Consider the following 22,578-nt stretch of genomic DNA (forward strand, 5'->3'; position numbering starts at 1 on the left):
TGGGTGGGGTGGGGTCCTGGGCATTGGCTGCCTCACTAGCCCCTCTTAGTGTCCTGGCATCGACAGTTTTCTATGATGACTTTTTTTCCATGTCACTAGCTGAACTGTATTGCTTAGATCTCTTATAATGTGATTTCGTTATCTCCCCTACAGATTATTAAGGCTAAACATACTTAAAAAAGAAACAAATGAGCAGTCTTGATTCCCCCCCCCCCCGCCCAAGATATGGCCAAATGGCATCGGAGGCTGTATGCACCACTGTAGAGCAGTCTACAGATAAAAACTGGATTCTTAGAACTGGAACAAGACATTCACATTTCATAATCCTTGTCCTGCTGGCTCTATTGATGGAGTCAGATCCTGAGGTCAGAGTGGGCAGTTTTTCAAAATACGTCTTTCCCAAATGTAAATTTTATCATTATCTTGATCATGATGGGATTTACTCCTGGGAATGTGAGTTGAGAGAGAGAGAGAGAGAGAGAGAGAGAAAGAGGAACTCAGAATTTTGAATAGTTTCTTTGCTAAATTCACCATCTGGAGAGCCTGTGATTGATTAGTTTTGGCCTCACCATTAAATGTCAATATAATCAATGAAAATTACTAGGCTAGGGTCATTACATAGATAATTTGCCTGCTGTGTAAATAAAAATGAAATTGTTTAAATTTGGAGAGAGAGAAAGAAAGTGAAAATAAGGAATGACAATTTGTTTGTTAGAGAAAGTGGAGGCCATTGGAATGACAGTTTTTGGAAGTGTGGAGCAGTTTGGCTAAGAATAGGAATGAAGGATATTTTTTTCCAGTTTATCATAGCCAGAGAGAGGAAGTGCTATTCCCTCTCTTGCTTGCATACATCGCCAGTAGTGCCTACTTTACGTATGTAAACATCGGGGAAGAGAAGTGGATGTCTGTTACCTGGAGGAGCTTGTTTTTTTTCCTTTTCTTTTCCAAGGAAAACCACAATTGACACTTTTTTTTTTTTGTCATTTCTCTTGGCAGGTAAAACTGAAAGGGGCTCCTACTCATCTTATGGGAGAGAATCGAACTTACAGGGTTGCCACCAGGTAAGTGAGAATATCGGTTGCGGAAGGGTTGACAGCATGCACCTGGTAAATCAGTTTGTTTGTCAATTCGATTATGCATTTTAACTGTGCCACAAAGATGCACCGTGATCTGCTGGTGACTCTCTTTAAGTAATGAAATAACACTGAGCTCAGGACTAACAGACACCTCATCTTTAGCTCCCTGCCGAATCAGAAAGACATTCAGTGGCTTGTTTTTATTTTTTAATCCGTCAGCCGTCAGCCGGTACCATTGGCACTGTTTGCAAACCAGCAATGTCGAGTAAAGTGGTTCTATCAAAAGAGTTTATTTGCAATTAAGAACTTCAGAATTTCTTACACAAGAAATGCTCCGTGGAGCCATGTGTCAGATCCTGGGCTCGGGTGGCTATCGCCCTAAATCATAGTTTTCATAGGGGCTGTATGATGTTGTGTGAAAACAGGGTTGTATTGAGGGATAAAAATGTCTGTGAAAATATGATTTGTTGTCCCTTTTTGTTTCTGAATTGTTTTTGGCTGGAAGTCAAGGCCAGCAGGCTAACAGCAAAGCCGTCTCAAGGGAAACATGCGTGAGCTAGAAAAATAAGAGTACTTTAATTAAATAATAAAATGCCAGTGTAATACAAAGGTATAGCATGTGTGTAGGGGGGCTCTGTGCACTCTGCATTTGTACACTTTTGACTCTCTAGAGAGAGCCTGTTTCTAAAAATACTACCAATAGCCCCAAGTGGAAGCTTTGTTTCAAGACAATCGAGTTTTTATCGATGCTTTCTTTTTATTTTCGGTGTCAGTACTAATCATAGATTTGAAACCTGGTTTTAAAATTTATACTTTCTTCTTTTAAGTGCATTGGCTTCTTAGTTTGGAAAACTCTTGGTAGCATTTAATAATTCCCTTTACTAGTCCAGGATCTCTCCTGCGTTATTATTTTCCCAAACAGAATGTACATTCTTTTCATGCTGAAAAGGGGATCGCTTGCCCTCTTGAACTCTCTTGCCCTCTCATTTTCTTTCATGATAGAGAGGGGAAAAAAAAATCCAGTTTGGAATTTTTAAGCAACTTGTTTAATACATCCCTGAAAAAAAAAAAAAGATGGAATCATTCGTTTTAGTAATTAAGTAGAGGCTGTGAAAGAAGTTTCCTTTACGTATCAGTCATGTAGCACTGAAGGTGGAATTCTGGTGGGCTGCTTTTTCTTCCCTGTATACATTTGCATTTTTAAAGTTTACTCCTTTGGCCCAGCAGCCAACTCAGTCATATTCGGCATTTAAAAGATTTGTTGTGATGAGGTGAACAGTGCCTGGTTAAGAACTCCTGCCGGAGTGCAGTTCATGGCAGTTTGTTTGGAAAGAATTCTGCAGGAAAGAAATTTACAGCCATTCCAGCGCAACGGAAACATCTTTGGAATGTGAGTGCAAATGTTGGGGCAGATAGCCTGGGCGACAAGCCTCTTAGTGCTCTGTCTCTGGTGTAAAGCTCTCAATTCCTGCAGGAGGGCCTGTTCCTGTGGCTCTGGTTTCCGAGGGTCAAGGCGGAGGTCATTAGAGTTTGGGGGAGAAGAAAGTTGACAACATCCTTCCTTTTTGCAGATGGTCATGGCAGAGGTCTCTGTTTTTGCTGGGCCCCTTTTTCTGGTCATGGAGAGAATAGGTTTCCTCGCCCCTGTATCCTTTCTTACTAATAGGAATTGGCGTGATTCCTCCCAGACACAAAGATTTCCTCTGCTGAGTAAGCGTGAGGCCCCTTAACTTGTGAAAGCATCATCCAGACCGTGGTAGTCTGTCTGTGTGTGTGCAGAACACAGACCCTCCTCCCTCCGTTTGTGGGTTACTTCCCTCGGTGAAACTGAAGTTAATTTTTTTTGCAAACACAAGGTGAGAAGTGGAAAGGGGCGGAGGGTGGGATAGAGGTGGATGGACTGTTGTGTGCTAGCTGGATTTCTGGGCCTGGGAGGTTCATTTTGCCCAGGAAAATTCTTTTCTAGATAGAAATATGACTGCATAGGCTTTTCTTTATACGATTGCTGTGGAGTGTGGAGATTCCTTCATTCTTAATTCTGCTTCATGGTTTTGAGTCTTGCAAGATCCGACTGAATCCCTTGCCTAGTCTCATCAGTATCCAAAAACAGTGTGATCACTTAAGGAGAAAAAAAGCAAACTTTTGGGAATTCCCTCATAGAGGAAAAAGGGATTGAAGATGCAAAGTATAGATAGTATGAATTCCTACTTTCTGTGAAATTTGAGACTAGAACAGACCACAGTGTGTCTTGTAGTGAGTCAGTCTCTCCTGTGCCGTATTGTCCTTTGAATCCCTGTTTCCAACACCAGCTATGCAAACCACAAAGAGAGGCAGAATCTGGTGTCTGGGGCTTCAAGTCTAAATAGCAGATCACAGCTGAAATGATTCCCCACTGGGGAGAAAGGTGAGTGACTCTCCTGGAGGGGAGGTGGTTTTTTTTTTTTTTTTTTCCTTCTGTCGACTATATTATTGAGATGCTGAATAGAAAACCTTTAAGTGATGTACCCCAAGGAGCTCCAAAAGCTGCTTTATCATATTATAACAATGTGTTCTGTGGATTTAAAGGGATGAGTGAAAAGTGTTATATGGGAACGTGTTTATTCTAGTCCCAGTAGCCTTTTGTTTGGTGTAGAGAATTAGTGATGGTAAGCAACAGGTAGTAAGATGCTTTCCTGTAGGAATAACTTATTATTATGAAGTATATATTGTTTCTAAAATGAATCATATGGGAATATATATATATATATATGTGTGTGTGTGTATGTGTGTATATATATATATATACACACACACACATACACACACTCACACTCTCTCAAGTTTTTCTTTAGGATTTAACACTGATAATATAGATGTGATTTAAAAAATATTTTAGCAGAAAAACAAAATCCAGCAGAGTTTTCATTATTAAGTTGGTTTCATTCAAAATAGTAATTTGACAGCATTAATTTATTAGTACATCTCCCTGCAAAATGATTAGAAATAAACATGATAACTTTTGAAGACTTTGGAAATTTTGTAGAAAATAGATCAATAGACCAACAAAAGCGGCCAAGTGAACTTTTTTTTAAATTTTCACTAAATATGGCAAAACTAATTTAAATCAAATTGGGGTACGGAAATCACACCCAGGCTTTAGAATATTGTTGCCAAATTGCAACCTCATACTACTTTTACTGGCAGAGAAAATGAAGTTTATAATGGAAAATCTGACTGAAACGAAAATGAGTGCAAACAAAGTTTTTTTGCAAAATAATCCTAACTCTTAACACTACAATAGCCAACGGCTAATACCCAGTGGGCATCATTGCAAATACAGAAGGAAAAATGTCCTTTGCTGTTGGCCTCTTTTACTGCTTTGAACAGGATGCTTGGCAATTTGCAAACTTTCTTATTTTGCCGAAAATCTACTGTTTTTAAATGAGGTGATGATGTCAACACAAATGATTGTTTTTAGGGCAGAAGTTTTCCCCTTAAATGGAAGTTCATCATTAATTGTCAGGAATTGTTTGTTCTTTTTTTGGATATAGCCCAAGTCTAAAGTATGGTTTCATTATTTGTATCTCCTAGGCAAGGTGTGTGTGTGTGTGTGTGTGTGTGTGTGTGACAGAAAACTGGATCTTACCAGAGACCAATCACATTAGAATATTATGTTTTGAGCCTGTGTTTTTCTGACAACTCCCTAGGTGATTCTAATGTGCAACCAGGTTTCAGTATTTTCTAGAATGCTCTGTAGAAATATACTCTTATTTTGACAACTCGCATTCAAAATCTGCCATTACTGTTGACCTTGGAACAGCTTCTAGACTTCTTGCCTTAATTTGATTAAAGCATGTATATATGTGTCACACATGAGTTTCATTTAAAAGGCAGTATAAATCAGTGATATGTTGAAAATCAGTAAGATGCCTTGAAATCTTTACGCGGAATTCCACAACTACATGTTCCAACCCATTATCTTGTTTTCTCTAGTGAAGTCCAAGGTTTTAACCTCATCCAAATTCTTTTTTCTTTCTCAGAAAGTAATCAAATAGGGCGAGGCTGATAAAGTTACTAGATGTTTAGATCTTAAAACCAACCGATAGGATTTAAGAATTAGGCCTAATCTAGGGTGCTGTTGTTAAATACCAGAAATGTTGAATCTATAGAGGAAGTGGACCGGTTTTCTCCCTTTATAATTTCATTTTGCTCCTAATCTTCTGCACTTTTTATTTCATTGAAATTAAACATGAATGTAGATTCTCAAACAAATTACACATGTCAGAATAGATATTTAAAGCAATTATTTTAATTTTTGACACAAAAGTATTACAAATGACCTAACTTTACAACTTTTGGCCTTTACATTTTTCTCACCTAATGTCAAATAGAAAGAATCTAAAGCAAAAAAGGCATAAAATTCTTTTGTCTGTTATGAAAAATGGCTATTTAGGCCTTGTGTAAGCAGAAATATGTATTGCATTTTAGTTTGATATTATGCTTCAGTGTTTGTTCTTATTGTTCAACAAATCATTCCAAGTCCTATACATTCTTCCTGGGAACCTCTCCTATGCAGGCCCCCTGCAATACACAGCCCTGGCACTCTGTTTTCAATCATAGTGTGTTTTTGAGTTTGCCATTATTTACATGTTTGCTGAATGTTGGTTTCTACCAGGATGCTGTGAACTCCTGGAGGGCAGCGGTCAGGTCTGCTTTATCTTGCACAGTGCGCCATGTGCATAACTGGCTAGAGCTGCAATGACCTGATGTTTGTTTCCGAAGCACCACTATTGGAAAGTATCTTGAGGGAGTGAAGTCAGACTAGCAATGGATGTACACCATGCATTGAGCATCTTTTATATGCCTGTGAAGGCAGAAATTCATACTCCCTCAAAGGGAGTTTTTTGGAAGCCCTTTTTTCTAAGATGCTGTGCAGGCCTTGGGAGGACACGAAGGTGGATAGACAGACACTTGCTCCAGCTTTCACAGGGCCCACTGGTCACCTGGTGACGTCACTATTTGAGGTCTATGCCTGGAAAGGCGTAACTGAAGAAATGATTTTTTTTTTTTTTTTTTGGTGACTGTGCTATTGGAACCAAAGGTCGGAGTCCTGGTCTGATCTTTTGACTGTACTGGTATGAACAGTGGGACAGGATATTTAAAGTCAAGATGGTGTAAGGCATTACTGGGATGAGATTTGCAGTATGTGTATCATAGTGGCTGTGTTCCTGAGCTCTTCAAGCGGTCTTCAGAAAGTTGACGTAAAATGTATATCCTGAAAAAACTAGGCATGTATTTCTTGCCTTTTTTGCATCCAAATAAACTTGTACTTTTAGTTCCATTTTTTTCTTAGGAACTTTTTGAGGTTTCCTTGCGATTTGTGGGTAGCGGTTCACTCATTTTCGGCTAGTGCTATTGGTACACCCGTCTCTCAGAAGCTACCCAACACTCACCGAAGGGAATAAAGCATCCCGTTTTTACTACATTGATTAAAAAACATTTATTGGTTCTCTAGTGGTGTGTTAGGTACCATGGAGAAAATAAGGCAAAGGAAGCCGTTGCATTTGGCCTTCTTTTAATACCTTCCAGCACTTTCCTAGATATCAAGGGCAAAAACCAAGCACTATTTATTTAAACATTTTAAATTTTAGTCTTACCTAGTGAAAAATTTTAAACACCCAGAAAATTGGAAAAAATGATCAAACGAAATGCTGTATATACCCACTCAGGTGTAAACAGTGGCTAATATTTGTGTATTTTTTCTGTGTTTGTAATATTTGTTAGTCTATATATTTTTCAGTGAATCTTTTTCTAAGTGGAAAATCTAATAAAATTTCACTCCTGGATTTTTCACTATGCATCTCTTGAAAAAACAATACTTGTCTTAGCTAAAATAATTTTCTCTCTTTGAAAGTAATTAGTAGTAATTTCCTAATCCCAATATATACTCAAATTTCTTCGTTTTTCCTATGGAAGTGTCTTCAGTGATTTTTATTTAAAGCATTGCATTTATGCATGACATTTGGTCTCTCTGTCTCATTATGATTTCATTTTAACTGGAGCAGTTTCTCTCTCGCTCTCACTCTCTCTCTGTTTTTTTTTTTGTTTGTTTGTTTTAATGAATGGTAGTGACTTTAAAGTGACCAGATCAGTTGTATTAAAAAAGTATTTTCCTTTCTATTGGGTGACTTGGATAGTCATGTTGCCTTTTGTGCATAGGAAAACAGAAAAATACATCATGACTTTCCTGATGACCTAAAAGAATGGTTAGATTAATTCTTGGTGGTATTGTTCAATTGTTACACTACTGCTTGTCTTGCCACAAATTGAAAATTAGGTCTAAAGATGTATTTAGATTCAGGTTAAGCATTTTTGGCTAGAGAACTTCGTAAACGTACTACGTGGCTCACGTTGCATCCTTCGGGATGTTGAATTGTATGTAGTTGGTGATACTAACTTTATCACTTGGTAGAAGTGAAATCTCCCAATTGCTCCATGATGAAGAAACCTTTCGTCTGCAATTTTGTGTTCATACTTAAGTACTAGGAAAGTACCCCTTTTCCCCCAACAGCCTTTAACTTACTATTTTAGTGTACATTGATGATCTTTGCCTATATTAGTTATTTTAACTGATTTTAAAAATCATCTGTCATTCCTTCTACATTTATAGCTGACATTCTTCTGTAAAGAATAGCTTTGTCTTGCTCATTTTAGTGTAATGGAGCACTAGTTACAGACCAATGTTATGTATATTATATGCTAGTGTAGCATTAATAGTTCTGGCTTTTAATATTTTCCCTTACCTGGAGGGTACTAAATACATTAAAGCATTCTTCAGATTTCTTTTTTTTTTTTTTTTTCCCAGAAAGATTTTTGCAATAGGGCGCGTGCGCTCGCCAGAAAGAGACAGAGAGACAGAAAACGAGAGATCAACCCCCAGAGGGGATGACCACGCCGCAATCCCTTCTCCTTCATTCTCCTCTCGGGATCTTGGGCATGCATGCACATGGGCCCAGCCTGAATTTAAGCCGCCAGGTCCAGGACAGTGATCGCGGTTGACTTCATGGAAATCCAGCGACATAGCCATTATGCTAACTGCTGGTCCCTCTCCAGATTTTTTAAGGCATGTTAATAAGAGATATGGCCCAGGCTATTGGCCAGCAAAGCTTTAATTGCAGGAATAAGAAAGATTTTTGTAGGTATGTTTCCTTGCAAAGTAAATTCCAGTCTTTTTTTGCTGACATTTGGAACCTTGTGACATTCTCTGCATCTCTAGCTGTTAGATTAATCTTGCAATAAATCCTGGAGTTGCTCCCGATTTTCATATTGCCCCTCTAGATCTAGTAATTTCCATCAGCCATCTCACAAGTTGACCATCGGTGGCTGACCACCTGACTCTAGTGGGTTGCTGTGATGCTCTGTGAAGCTGTTTCCTCAAGGACCAGGAAGATTTCTGAAATAATCCTGCCCCGTCCTTTCATAGTCTAGACACAATTGATGACTGAGCGTCCAAATGAGTATATCTCTAATTTGGACTTGGACTCAATCTCAAAGAAGCCTAGAGAACTAATATTAAATGCCAATCGAAATCGCTGAGGTGATTATTATCCTTGCTTAACAATGAAGAAAATGATGCTCGCAGAAGTTAAGAAAGCAAACCCAAAATCATACTCCCCGATTCACAGCCAGGTTTTGAACCCTCAGATGTTTAATTTCAAAGATGGTGATTTTCCAGCTTGCTTTCCCGGCTTCTCAAACCCAAAATGGAGTTTTTAAAAGACTCAGAAACTCTATTATGGGTCTTCTTAGAGTCCATCTGGAAAACCACTTTCAGGAGTTTCCAGACCCACCTTTGGAGAAGCCAGCCGAAGATAGTACCTAGAACAGAGTAGCTTCAGGTTTGGCCAGAGTTCTGAGCATAGTAGGTGAGGCGACAGGTTGCAGGCTCCTGACTGTCCAGCCTTAAAAAAATAATGAAAAAAAAAAAAGTGTGAATAATCTATCAGTAATATCCTCAGAATTAGCATGTGCAAATTTCCTTAAAACCAATGAGGATTTCCTGTGAAAAGACTGGGGTGGAATATGCCAATTCACATTTTAGCAACCGCCTGAACACTTTCTTAAAAATGTATAGATTATGTTCTGGCCTTGTTTTCTGTGCAGTGCATGCAGAATATGGTTTGCCATTACCCAAATTTAGATTCATCCTAAATGAAATTATTGTTCCCACACACAAGAACTACATACAGCGGGATTCTGAAATACTATCTTTAGTAGACTTTTAAATGTGATCCAGTATTTTTTTTTTTTTTTATTATGGCATTTAACCCACTTAGGAAGTATTTGAAATGAACAGAATAGGTAGGTTTTAGAGCACAGGCAAGTTTTGTACAACAGTTCAATCAACTAGTTCACAAAAAGCCGTGGAAATTACTTCGTGATGATGTTTGAGACACCGAAGAAATGAACTTCTAGTATCCAAATTGAAATTTCATCAGGATCTTGGGATTGCTTTCTCTTTTCTTTTGAAAAGCATTAAGGGGTTTTGTAATAACTACTAGCAATGAGTACTGCAATTCTTCATCTTTATATGTCTGAGAGGTGAAGAGAAAAGGGAAAATGAATTGATGACTAAACAAATAATTGATGCAGTGCTGACGTCTCCTGATAAGACGTAATGTTGAAATATACCTACACATGGTACAGAAAGTGGCACAACTCTGGAGCTTTTTTCTGTAAGAAAGGCAGTGTACTCACAATTTAATAGTGAGATAACTTTTCAATATGACATAGGAAAAGTATGGGGAAGTCTTCAAAAAATTCATGGACCAAAATAGACTCGTACTTTAGTTCTCTCTCCATGAACTTTTAGAAGCCCCTCATGTTTATCTTTGTCTCAGATCATGCTTGTCTGAGGTCATTTGATCATTAAAAAAAATATTTGCTGAAACTCGTTAAACTGAAATACGAGGAGTATTGGAAGATACCCCCATCCCTAATCTGAAGTAAAAGAGTTTATTAGGAACTTTTCAGAAAAAGATCCTTTAGAAAAGAACAGATGTTGCCGAATCTGACTATGGTAACCTGTCCATTTAGAATTGAAGCTCCCTTCCTCTGAAAAATCGCGTATGGGCTTTGGATGCTTACGTGTTGTGGTGTACATGTATTTTCTCTCACAGATGAATTAAACCAAGATTTCTAAAGCATGGACTTTCAGTGTTCAGAGTGTTATTTACTATCTAACAGAAATAGCTGCATGAAAGGAGAAAAATCAAGTGAGAATATTTGGTTTCATTCATTTTCTTATTTCAAACAGACAAATAGTGGTTTTTCTTTTTGTTTTTTTGTTTTGTTTTGTTTTTCTTGATGGCACTTAAGTTTTTGTCAGGCATTTCTTGTTCTTGATAAAGGGATAAGTCACATTGTAGCGGGATAGGAACTTTCACCTGGCATTTCACCAGTTCGTTGGATAGACTGTATCATTAGTTTACATTCTTACGGTATTTTATGAGACCTACATATCGCTCATTCCTGTTTCTCCCTCCTTTTAGAAAATGTTTTCCTGAGTCGATTTCTATGACCTTTATTAAAAATACTCAATAAATTTGTTTTCAGTCCATCTCAAAGTCACATTCATGTGCATTTGGAAGGATACCTACTTAATGATAAGGAGCAGTGAAGGAGGAACGTCACTGAGGCTTTTTAAAAGCCATACCCATCCTTTAGAGTCTGCGTGTGGGGGGTCTCTGCACGTCGGGATTTGACTGTGCACGCACTCAGAATAATCCAAGCTCATTTGGACCACGATAATGAACAGCAGGGCACTGAATCTTTTTGGTTTTATTGGTATTGTATACAGTAAGTTATTAAATTTCATCTCTGTAATACACCTGCAGTAAAATAACAAAACATTGCTGCACTTAAAGAACATGTGTGTGTGGTACAATGCCCTCCCCCATCCTTCCAGCCCCCTCTAAACAGCTGCTTACAGATTTCAAGATCCATTGTATATATTCCCTTGAGCCCACCTCTAATAATCGAGACACATCTGCCATTGCACTATTATAGGCATATGTAGTTTTATTGAAAACTATACCTGTAAAAAAATTAAATAACTCCTACCTCAATTAAATTGGCAAGCTACCTTTGGCAAAGATCATATTGCAGACCTCCTGAGACCCAGTGACTTCATTTTATCCTTACATTACAAATAACTAAATATGTTATTTTTATTTAGCCAAGTGGCTGGTGTTTCTTATACTTTGATGATAAGTTCTTTCATCTAGTCTCACCTTTTTTCCTGTCTCTTCTCATCTTTAAATAAACACACACACACACACACACACACACACACACATATCTCACAACAAAAGTTGTATAAAGCAAACATTTCAAGAATTTGGCCACAATAAACACAGGATAAACTCACAGGGAAAGGATCCTAATATACAACTGTAACTCTTAAATTATTATTAAATGGACATGAAGGTTACAAATCAGGATCATAGTCTGAACTCAGTTCATGTCTTGACTGAGATATTTGTGAGATTCTTTGAGATTCATGTGCTCATCATAAAGGCACATAAAGCAGGCACTTTCCTACTGGACTGACTCTCTTAACACTCAATCTTCCCTGAAGACTGGGTCAAAATAGATGTCTATAAAATATGTGTTAGTCAGAGAAAGAATAATAGTATATTAGTGAGTGGTATAAAAATTTTTCTTAGTGGGCGGCCAGCAGGTAGAGAGGTGTTTGAGGTGCTGGAGTCCCACCTGATTGACCATAGGTTGAGTCCCAGATCTGGTGGCTTGAAAATCATTCTGGGAGGCGGGGTGGGGGGGGGGCAGGTGGCATGGTGGTTAAGGGTGCTGGACTCCCACATGGCCAGCTGCAGTTTGAGTCCTGTACCTGGCGGCTTACTTTCTCTCTCTCTCTCTCTCTCTCACTCTGTCTTTTTCTGGTCAAATTTAAATGAATGAATGAAGGAATAAATAAATAAATAGATGAAGTTACATAAATAATTCTTTTTAAAAAATCATGCTGGGTGCCCAGAAACTTGGAGGAGAATGGAAGAGAAAGAATTGCAGCATGGCCATCCCTTGGAGTGGGGGTGGGGGTGGTGATGATTTCTCACTTTCCCTCTCTCTGTCTCTGTCTCTTTCTCTAGCAAGTGCACATGCCTTAGAGCAAAAAAATCTTTAAATTATTTAAAAGTATTTCTTAGCATAATCTTTTTTTACTTATCTATCATTAAAGGTATTTATGTATAAATAGATCTTCATGTGAATTAGTTATACCAGTATATAGTGACTTAACCAAGGAGAAAAATTTGGAAATTTGCTTTCTAGTATCAGGAAAAAAATCAAATGACAAGGTACCCGCTATATTGGAAGAAACATATATGCCTTTTGGGATAAGAAGTATGCTCTTTACATAGTCTTTTAGAAAGAAGAAACATTTCGTGCTGTTTAACAGGATTGTACATGGGTAGACTGAGGGGGTGAGAAAGTGGATACTGTCTCCAAAGCCAGTATAGACTCAGAAAATGGATTCTCTGATGACAGACAGTAAATTGCTGATCTCGCAAGATGCAGCCACAGATAAAAGTGAGGGGATGACTGCTGTGGAAAGGATGGAAAATCAAGTAGTGGTACTGATATCCAGTCAGGATTAGAAATAGCTGCATATTTAAATAATGAATTTTCTTTTTTGATAGGAATATTGAGTAAAACCAGTGGTCATTTAGTTACAGTGAGGTTTCCCTGAGCCCATGAGATTATGCTCAGTCTGTGTTCTCCTAGGGTGTGTCTTTCCCACTCATAATTCACAGAGTTTTGTGATGTCATGGGTGTCCAAGCTGAGCCCTTGCTAGGGTCATTGCTTGGAACTGGGCTACACAAAACCCCCAGAGAATCAAGAATTCAAGATCTTAGAGGGATTTTAGCTTTCTCATATAGAATTTTGTTCAATGGAAAAGTACATTGTGCATTGCAAACAAACTTTTCACACAGCTCACACACGAGTTGGGAGATGCCTTGAACCTCTGGCCATACTGCTCCTTTGAAGCCCCTCCAACTGGGCTTTCTTCCCTGAGATGTGTTTCAGCCCTATAGAAATATCTGTGACCAGTACTTTGAACTGTGATGTCTGTCACATTGAGCTCTGTAGCTCAGAACTGTCATGTGTAGAGTGACGAGCACAGCACATCAGTGGTGGGAAAAGATTTGCTGTGGACGATGACATGTGGCAAAGAAGAATGTCAACAGCTGCCACTACCGTGATATCGTCCCTAAAGAGATGCTTTCTGCATCTCTGCCATTTAATTGTCTCAGCCGAAGAGAACTTACTAATGTGGACCTCATCCCCTCAGTGGTACCCCCACCACCACCTTAGCTACCAAGCAAGAGTTACTTGAGTTTGTTTCGAAGGTTTAAGTACTGGGTGCCATTTTATCAAAAATAAAGATATAAGTTTCGTGTTTTGTATGTCACAGGAGGACTAATTCTTGACTTATGTCTAGAGAACTTGTTCTTTTCTCCTGTTTGCAGATATACACACTCTATAAATCTTGGACTTCAGACCTTTTCCATTATACTTTTTACAATGTGAGTTTTATCACATTATATTTTAGGAAACTGTACTATTTTCTAAATTTTCATAGTGTGCCTTTCAGGTGCTCATAGATGCTAAGATCGGAGTTTCGTCCAACACGTCTTCCTTTGTTAGTTGGTGCAAATAATTTTAATTTTTTTCTGTAGATAGTTATAGGTATTGCTTTGTAGAACTTCAGCCAGCCATCAGAACCTTCTAGAACATTCAACAATAATATATTCTACCATCCCTTTATTTTGGTGTTCAGTAAATATGTACTGTGAAATAACACCTCATGTCCCACCAAATATCCTGATATATCACTATCTAGGATGAGAGTTTAAACTAATAGCTAACGGGCACCTAATTTGTGGCTCTTATAACTTCTCAAATGCATGTCGTTACATCTGTTTGGATCTATTTTTCAAAAGACTATAGTCAAATTTGGCAATTAGCAGGCATATGTGATTACAAAACAATAGATCATTTACCTAAAGTATTGCGCTTTCGAATTTGAATTCCATTGATTTAATTTCCCGTGAAGATTAGTCCTTCCATCTGTGTCACTGTGTCTGGTGACTGATACCCAGCCAACATACCTGAACCATTAGGTCTCTGTCTACTTGGTGAGCCCACAGTTTCCAGATCTGATCAGAAAATCTGCTGCGACTCAATGCACCCAGTCACCACTGTTGCTGCCTATGCTGGTCTCCTTCCCTGAATTCTGTCTTGTCCTTCATATTCATCTTCCCCTAGCTGTTGGGGTAATTGTTTCCCAGTACCCATTTTCCCCAGCTGTTGGAGTGATTGTTTCCCCAGTGCCATTGTTCCCTTGTTTAGCATTTCTCCATGGCTTTAGGAGCCCCTAGCATAGTGTTCCAGTTTTTGGTAGCCTGCCCCCTGTCTGGCCTTCTATCCTTGTCCCTCAGACTCATCACTCGCTTCTTATGTTCTAGCCAAAATGTACTATTGATATTCCTTAAGAACTCTGTCATGTTTTCATCTTTATAAGAAAGGGCTCTTGTATTGGTCTATAATATCTTTAGCTTGTCTTCCCTTCTCCTCACCCTACATTTGTTTTACCAGATAACTCATGCTTTGTTCAAGATTCACTGTATTTGTTGTTTCCTTCAGGACCCTCTAAGTTACAACCAGAACAGAAGGAGGTGCCTCCCTTCTATGCTCAGGCAGTGTCTGTGTACTTCTTCACAGTCCTCCCACACTCTACAGCTATGAAGGGCAAGGTCTCTGTCTTCAGTGCCTAGCAGGAAATGCTCAGTGTTTGTTCAAGGGTCACTGGATGCATGAGTGGATGAATAAATGAACCGAGAGCAGTAACACATTGTAGGTGAGCATACAACTTGTATTTAAATACCTCTGTGTAAAGTCTTGACTTAAATTAATTATGTCAATGACCTTCAGAGGTAGGAACTACTTTTTAGTACCATTTTATTGATAATGAAACTGATACACAGAGGTATTTTATTGTTATTAAAAATAAATGGCAGGGCTGTCAGGTGGCATGGTGGTTGGGGCACTGGACTCCCACATGGCCGACCATGGTTTGATTCTTGGACCTGGTGGCTTGCTTTTCTCACTTTCTCTCTCTCTGTCTCTCACTCTGTCCCTCTCTGGTCAAATTAAAATAAATGAGTGAATAAATAAAGTTAAATAAAAGCAATTCTTTAAAAAAAAAAAAGTAAATGGCAGAGGGCCAGTCTATGGCATGCTAGTTAAGATGGCAGGATCCACATGATCGACCACATAGTTTAAGTTGTGGACCCGGTGATGGGAAAGGCTTACTGGGTACAGGTACCTGTGTGCCCAAAATCTAGAAAGAAACAGAAATCAGGAGGAGGGATTGTGGCATGACCATTCCCCATGGGAGTGCTGCCTCATTTCCTCTGTGCGTGTGCGTGTGTGTGTGTGTGTGTGTGTGTGTGTGTGTATCTCCAGCAAACTCATGAATCCTCTGGCAAATTAAAAAAGAAAAAGTTGGACTCAGATTTGCCATTTTTTTCCTATTGCTTATTTATTTCTGGATAGAGTTGGTGTAGCTTTTTGTCATAGCAAGTAGCCCACAGAGTCTTCTCATAGATGGTTCCAGCTCTTTTTTTCTCTGTTGACTTAGGAATCATTCATGGAAATATTCAGCATCTTATTGTGCCAGGACTTCTTTTTGTAGTTTAAAAGAATGTACATTTCTAAAAGGAGTATGAAGAACTCAGCAATCTGTATATCAGGAGCATTATCTTTATAGAGCCAAAAAAGAGAATATATTTTTTAAAGTTTGTTACCTTTTTTTATGTGTGTGTGTGTGTGTGTGTGTGTGTGAGATCTTATTGTGCCAGGACTTCTTTTTGTAGTTTAAAAGAATGTACATTTCTAAAAGGAGTATGAAGAACTCAGCAATCTGTATATCAGGAGCATTATCTTTATAGAGCCAAAAAAGAGAATATATTTTTTAAAGTTTGTTACCTTTTTTTATGTGTGTGTGTGTGTGTGTGTGTGTGTGTGAGAGAGAGAGAGAGAGAGAGAGAGAGAGAGAGAGATAGGAGAGAACTCCAATAAGGTCCTCATTCTGTGATTCACCCCAGTTTCGGTCAACCTCAATAGTGGGCACATGTGCACCCAGTGTGTTTAAGGAGATCTTCAGACACAAGCTTGGAATCTTCCCATGTGGGTCAGCCATGTGTTGGTTGTGCTATGGTTGATAGCACTGTTTGGCCTCCCAAAAAGAGAACATTATGATTATTTCCCATTAGTAAGTACTAATTACAGTAGGATGGTACATAACTCTGTGTTGTCCGTTATCTCTCAGGGGTGCTAATTCTCTGCTCCCTGCTGGTGGTAAAAGGACCCTAATCCTCCTGAAAATGGGAGAAGTACACTACCACTGCACCTCGTTCTCCATGTTTTATTCTCCTTCACTCTCCCTGGAGCAGCCTGCTTGGTAGGAGTAGGGAACATGTGCATAAGTTGAATGGATTGTTATTGGCATCTTCATGTTTACTTTGTGATTATTTTATTTGTAACTTTGAGAATGTATGCAATGAAAATCAATGAATGAAAAAAAATTAATTTTGGGGCCAGCAACTAGCTTGCTGCCTAAGGTGCTGGACTCCCACATGGCCAACTGTGGTTTGAGTCTCAGACCCAATGGCTTGCTTTCTCACTTCCCCTCTCTTTCCTTCTCTTCTGTCTCTCTCCAGTGAGAACACATGCCCTATTGGCACCGTTATCTAGCAATAAGGATAATAATAAATAAAATTAAATAAATAATTTTTAAAAAATGAGGATGATAATGAGTTTAGTCTTCATTTATGATACTGAAATCCTTAAAGATAGACTGTTAAGGTCAGAAAGAACCTAAAGGTCATTTGGCTCCCAATGCCATGTTGTAGCAAATGGGAAACTAAGGCTCAAAGATGTTAAGAAATTTCGTCAGCATCACACAGCAAACCTTGTTCCTCTTAGCCCATACTGAGCAATGAAAATTCCGACAGCATCTAACACTGAAGTTTTTCCTTGATGTCTTTCTTCCAAAGAGCAAAGGGCCACCTAGACCCTGAAGTAATAGCTAGTTGCAGCCAGAATCGCATTCTGAAGAAATTTCTAGATGAGTGTCCCTTTGTTCAGCTACCACTGAATTGCACTGTCACAGAGCCAGAGGGTGTCGTTTGCTTGTAAATACTGAGTTTTTGAAATGTCACTGTAACACTGGAAAAATGTTGTCTCAGAAGGTTGCCAAAGTGACAGAATCCCGACATTGTAAATACCAGCCAACACAAGTGCTCATAAATGACAGGAATAAAATATACTTGACTAAATCCATAATAATCACTGATAACACTGTTTACCCTCAGTGACCAGGAGCTGTGAACTTGGATAAAAAGCACATGTGTGCAGATATCATTAATGTGTCTGAGCCTCCAGCCATTCCAGAATATTTTGATGGAAAAGCTCCCTAAATATGTAAAAGCTTTATAATAACTAAGAAGAAAGTGTGCAAAGATATGATGGCAGTCGGCCCTAATGGAAGTGGAGAGAGCCTTGACTATGTTCAGCAACCCGGAGAACTGATAAGGCCTCCATTGTTCTGGTTGGAACCAAACTGTGAGCTAGGCGGAGCAAAACAGTCAGTACCTTATTCTTAATAGATGAGATTCCTAGAAGGTCCCCTTTCCCCATGTAAGAGTCCACATGTATACTGTGTCCTATAGAGAAAGCACAGAATGAATTTAAGAGAATAAAAACTTGAGGGCTACACATGACAGGATTCAGTGTGAATCTGAACTTAACAGTGCCTTGTAAGAGATAGATGGTTAGACCACCCTTTAGTCTAAGTGGTTGTGTAGTAGAGACTTTTTCATAATAATACCTTTCTTCTCCTTGGAATTGATGATAGCCTTCCTTCTTTTGAGCTAGCATAATAATGGTGCCCGTGTATCAGGGACTCAGAGGGAAAGAATTGATACAAGTTGGCTAGCCAGTGCTCTTCTAGCACCTGTGATAGGACTACTCTTGCTGCTCAACTGTAACACCACTCACATCCCCATCTCTCCAGAAATACTCAGGGACCAGTGGAGACTGAATGGTAGATGATCGTCACCTCCCAGTGTTTCATCGGGTGAATGAGAGAGCCAAGTGTTAAGTAGAGGAGTGGCCCAGGTGCTCCAAGGGAGAAACCCATCACTGCTCTGAAACCAAGGGAGCTAAGCGGGTGTGGGGGCTACCCTGACGACTTCCTTGGCTTTCACACATTTTCAGAGTACTTTTTCATTTCCCTTGACATGTCCCTGTATTATTTGAAGATTTTTATGGTAAGCATTGTTTTCTTTTTTCCAAAATTTTATTTGTTATTGTTTCATTAGCTACAGGGCACATGAGGTCATGAGAGGGAGAGAAAGTGTAGAACAAGTCTGGGTCTTGAACCACAGCTGACCATGTAGGAGTCCAGCACCTTAATCACCATGCCACCTACTGGCTCCAGAATTGTTTTCTTAACTAGGAATAAAATAATGTATTAAATATTGGAAATTGTTCTTATGAGATTTGGGAAAATCCATAGAATTACATATTGCAAATTGATACTTCATAAAGAGATTCTGGTAATTTGGCTTCTTGGATCTTGAGGCTTAGGAAGGAGTCCCCAAGAGGGCAAAAAGCTTTCAGTGGAAAGATGCCCATTTCAGTACTACCTGGAAAGGCAGTGGTGAAATTTGAAATGGTCTGAATGTCCAAATCTATGAGATGATGGTGCATTTTGGTGTCCATAATAAGGTCTAAGTGGATGAAGTTACTGCTTTAAGAGTCAGGGTAAAGGGAACAGGTGTGCCCCAAATCCTTAGTAACTTAGCGGACTGGCCTGGCATCCTGGGGACGTGGTCATTCAACCCTGCTTTGGAGATTGTCTGGATAGGGGCCCAGCATGCTTCTCCAGGTGGTTAGCAGCTTTTGGAGTCAGAGCCTGCTTTTCTGGTGTGACTGATGGTCCATAGGTGTTGGTGCTGGAGAGACAGTGGCTAGTCTTAGGTACGGCTCCTGCTTGATGAGCATGAATGCAGACAGAATGAATGGTTTCTAACATTTCTCTCAAAGAAAGACAGCTTTGTCTTCCAAGGATGAGCTAGATAACGGTGGCTTACAGGGATCTTATAGCTTCAGCACCCAGCAGGGATGATCTGATTGCTTGAAAGCTGTGGGTGCCTGTGGGGCATGGGAGCCAAAGCAGAGCTGGCAAACTCTGTGCACAACTTTGTCTTGATTCTAACCTTTTCTTTGATTCTCAAAAGATGAGATATTCCTTCCCAACATGTACCTATTCCACTTGTCCTGTTTAGTCGTCAACAGTCTTTTGGAAGTTGTTTTATTGGAGCTCAGTAGTGATAGCACAAATGGTAGAGTGCTGTTGCACAAGGCTGGAGCCCCATGGGAGGCCTGAGTTCCGTTCCTGCAGCAACCGAAACAGGAAGCCTGGAGCAGAGGACTGCAATAGCTGAACGCTGTCAACAAGACCTGTCTCTACCCCTCAACTTTCCTCTTCCTTCTCCATGCCCTCCTTCTTTCTCTCTCATAAAAAATAAATTACTTATAAAGACTTTTGGAAGTGGTTTATCTTGGGCATGGCAGGCAGATTGGACTGTTACTTGGGATGGCTGAAAAAGGGTTGAATAAAGGTGATCAGGGCATAATGTGGCTGTGAAAAATGTCAGCTAGGTCAGGGTTAGGCATAAAAGTGACTATGTTGTTCAACTTCATCTTTATGTAAAAACAGCCTAATGTTGTTTCAACTTCTGGGCTGCAGGTAAACAGAGACAAACCTGACTGTATACTTACCTGGTTATTTCCCTGGCTTCCCCTAATTTTTCTTCCTGATTTCTGTGCTTCTGATTAGCAACTCTTTTAGAAACCAAAAGTGGAGAAGGAGAGAGGGAGGAGGAAGAAGGAGAGAAGTGGAATAATTTTTTTATTTGTTTGTTTTTGTTGTTGTTGTTGGTAGGAAGTAAAACTTTCAGGCTCAGTGAGCTCTTTAGTGAACTTAGCATTTGACAATGGTTTACAGGGGATATCTGTGAACTTAAGAGTTAGCAAATTAAGAAAATAAATGTAAGATTTTGGAAACTCACTTGTCTGTTCAAAAGATCCTTTGGGTTTCCCCCTTCCATTCTGCTTTCTGATTCATTCCCTCACCACCCACCCCCATTGTGAGTATCAAAGTACTTATGAAAGCATACTCTTCAGTGATGTGTCCCCCAAATTGCCCCCTGGTGGCCAGAGGAGGAAAAGACAAAATGGAGGGTGGAGAGAAAGTCAGATAACTTTGCCTCTTTTTTTCCTGAATGTATTTCTAGTTATCAATATCCAGTGGGTCTTCTTTTTCAGTATCAGTGTGAACGAGCTCTGAATAAGTTACTGTATTACTCTACCCCCATTGGCTGCTGGGATTTCTTTTGCTAAATTTGTTTTCCAGTTTCCATTGGCCTGATTTTAATTTCTAAGCATATCACATTGACTCAAGCCACTCTCAAAGTGCTAATAACATTCGGGGAGGGGAGTTAAAGACTATATGCTGTCCCCTCCTCGGCCGATGTGAGCAGCACTGGGAAAGGCTGTGGTTTTGCAGCCAAGCTCGTGTTCCCTCCGCTGCCGCACATTGGCCTACTGAGTGCGAGCGTGCCATCTAATTGACAGCTGTCTGTTGTCAGAGGGCCATCTTTCCCCCTTTTCAGTTTGACTGCACACAACAGAGACATCTGCAGAGCTCTCTGCAGCTCCGACAGAGTTCCCCTGCCTGCCAGCCCTCAGACTCACAAGGCAACATCATGGGAGAGCTCGGAAAAGAATATTAACCCCTTGACCATCTGGAGTTGGGGTATATTGATTAAAGAATGTTTCTATTTTAAGGTGACTGCAAGACTGTGTTGGTAGAAGATGTAAGATCTTGTTGAGGATGAATCAGTGGGTAAAATTTCTTAGTAGTAATTGGCCACGGGGTTTCAGTGATCTGAAGGTATAGAGTAGTGAGAGAAGTTCATTTTCAAAGTAGACCTAGTGTTCATGCATGGTAGAGTTAGACAGAAGCAGGAGCACATCTGAATCTGGGACCACATCACAAATGTCTCCTTTGAAGGTCCGAGTGTCAGATTTGTCTTATGTAGCAATAGTATTTCTTGGAGTGTGTGTAGGTTTAGATAGGGATGGTTCTTTTTCTTTCCAGTCTAGGCCTGACACTTCCTTTTAGGGGAAGATCCCAAAATTTCTCTGAGTTCACAACTTTTCTGCTTCGTGGAATGAACGGCCAGCCCTGTGACTGTGTGGACTACCTTTTAAGGATAGTTCCGAAATGTCCAAACAACTATTGTGTCAGGAAAATGGTTTAAATTATTATACAGGCATCAGCTTGGTTTTTTTTTTTTTTTAAAGAGAGATTTTGCCATAGGGTGTGCGCCCACCCAAGAGACAGAGAGAGAGATCGAAAGTGATAAATCACCTTTGGGGGAATGGCTATGCTGCATAGCCTTTCCTTCTCCTCCATTCTCTTCTAGGGCTTTTGGGCACACACATATTCCCACCATGAATTTTAAGCCACTGGGTCCAGGACTTGATCCAGGGTTGACTATGTGCGAGTCCAGTTACGTAACCGGTATGCCATCTGCTGGTCCCCAGCTTGGAAATTTGAATATTTAATTCTTTGCCTTGTACTAGTGTCTTCAAATGAAATTCTATTTGAGCATCTACTGGGGTTGGTACAATGTATAGACAAGCTGACTTGGTTTGAGTTGAGTTTCCTGTGTTCTTACACATTGGCGGTGCTTCCTGCATTTGGAAATGACTTAGGGATATCTTAAATTTAACAGGAAGAAAGTATTTTATTGAATTTGTTGTCTTTTTTGGGGGGAACAGTTAATGTATTGGGAATATTAGGTGCATTGCTTTTACTCTTTGCTTCAGTAGTTCTCCTCATTCACTTTTGCAACTTTAAAAAGGAATTGCCAGAGGGCACGTCCACTCTCCAGAGAGAGACGGAGAGAAAGAGAGAGAGAAAGAAAGGGAGAGAGCACTTCTTACAGGGATGGCTATTCCACAATCCTCTCTCGTCCATCTCTCCCTCCTTTTGGGACTTGAGGCATGCACACACATACCTTATATGCTTCTGAGGCTTCCAGGTCCAGGCTGTGAACCACGTAATTGGCTGCATGGGATCTAACCCCCCTAACCGCCATGCCACCCACTGGCCCCATTTTGTTGTTGTTGTTTGGAAATGTAAATAAAGTTATCATTGAATGTGGGTGAGAGACTTTGAATAATTTATTGCAGATTCTTCCTATCCTAGTGTTGTGCAGATGTGATCTCCTTTGGGGATATTATTGGACAAAGGCAGCACATTAAAATTGTTGGAGAACATTTAAGCAAGTAAACAGGAAAGAC

At 39.6% G+C, this 22,578-nt stretch overlaps 1 protein-coding gene across 12 annotated transcripts in view; it reads left to right on the forward strand.

The window, feature by feature from the left end:
• The window catches only part of TCF4 (transcription factor 4), a 436,167-nt gene that overhangs the window by 215,762 nt on the left and 197,827 nt on the right, over nt 1–22,578 (forward strand). For 8 of the 12 annotated variants that reach the window (XM_006143421.3, XM_006143424.3, XM_006143427.3 and 5 more), the window contains one exon: nt 997–1,061. In XM_006143421.3, the coding sequence (XP_006143483.1) occupies nt 997–1,061 (65 nt within the window). Of the gene's footprint in view, nt 1–764; nt 874–996; nt 1,062–2,809; nt 2,933–22,578 lie in introns of those variants that run through there. The other 4 variants (XM_006143431.3, XM_014585891.2, XM_006143430.3 and 1 more) reach the window with 3 other exon arrangements.

The sequence above is a fragment of the Tupaia chinensis genome, unplaced genomic scaffold (assembly GCF_000334495.1).
Source record: "Tupaia chinensis unplaced genomic scaffold, TupChi_1.0 Scaffold000098_2, whole genome shotgun sequence".
In the NCBI taxonomy this organism is placed as follows: domain Eukaryota; kingdom Metazoa; phylum Chordata; class Mammalia; order Scandentia; family Tupaiidae; genus Tupaia; species Tupaia belangeri.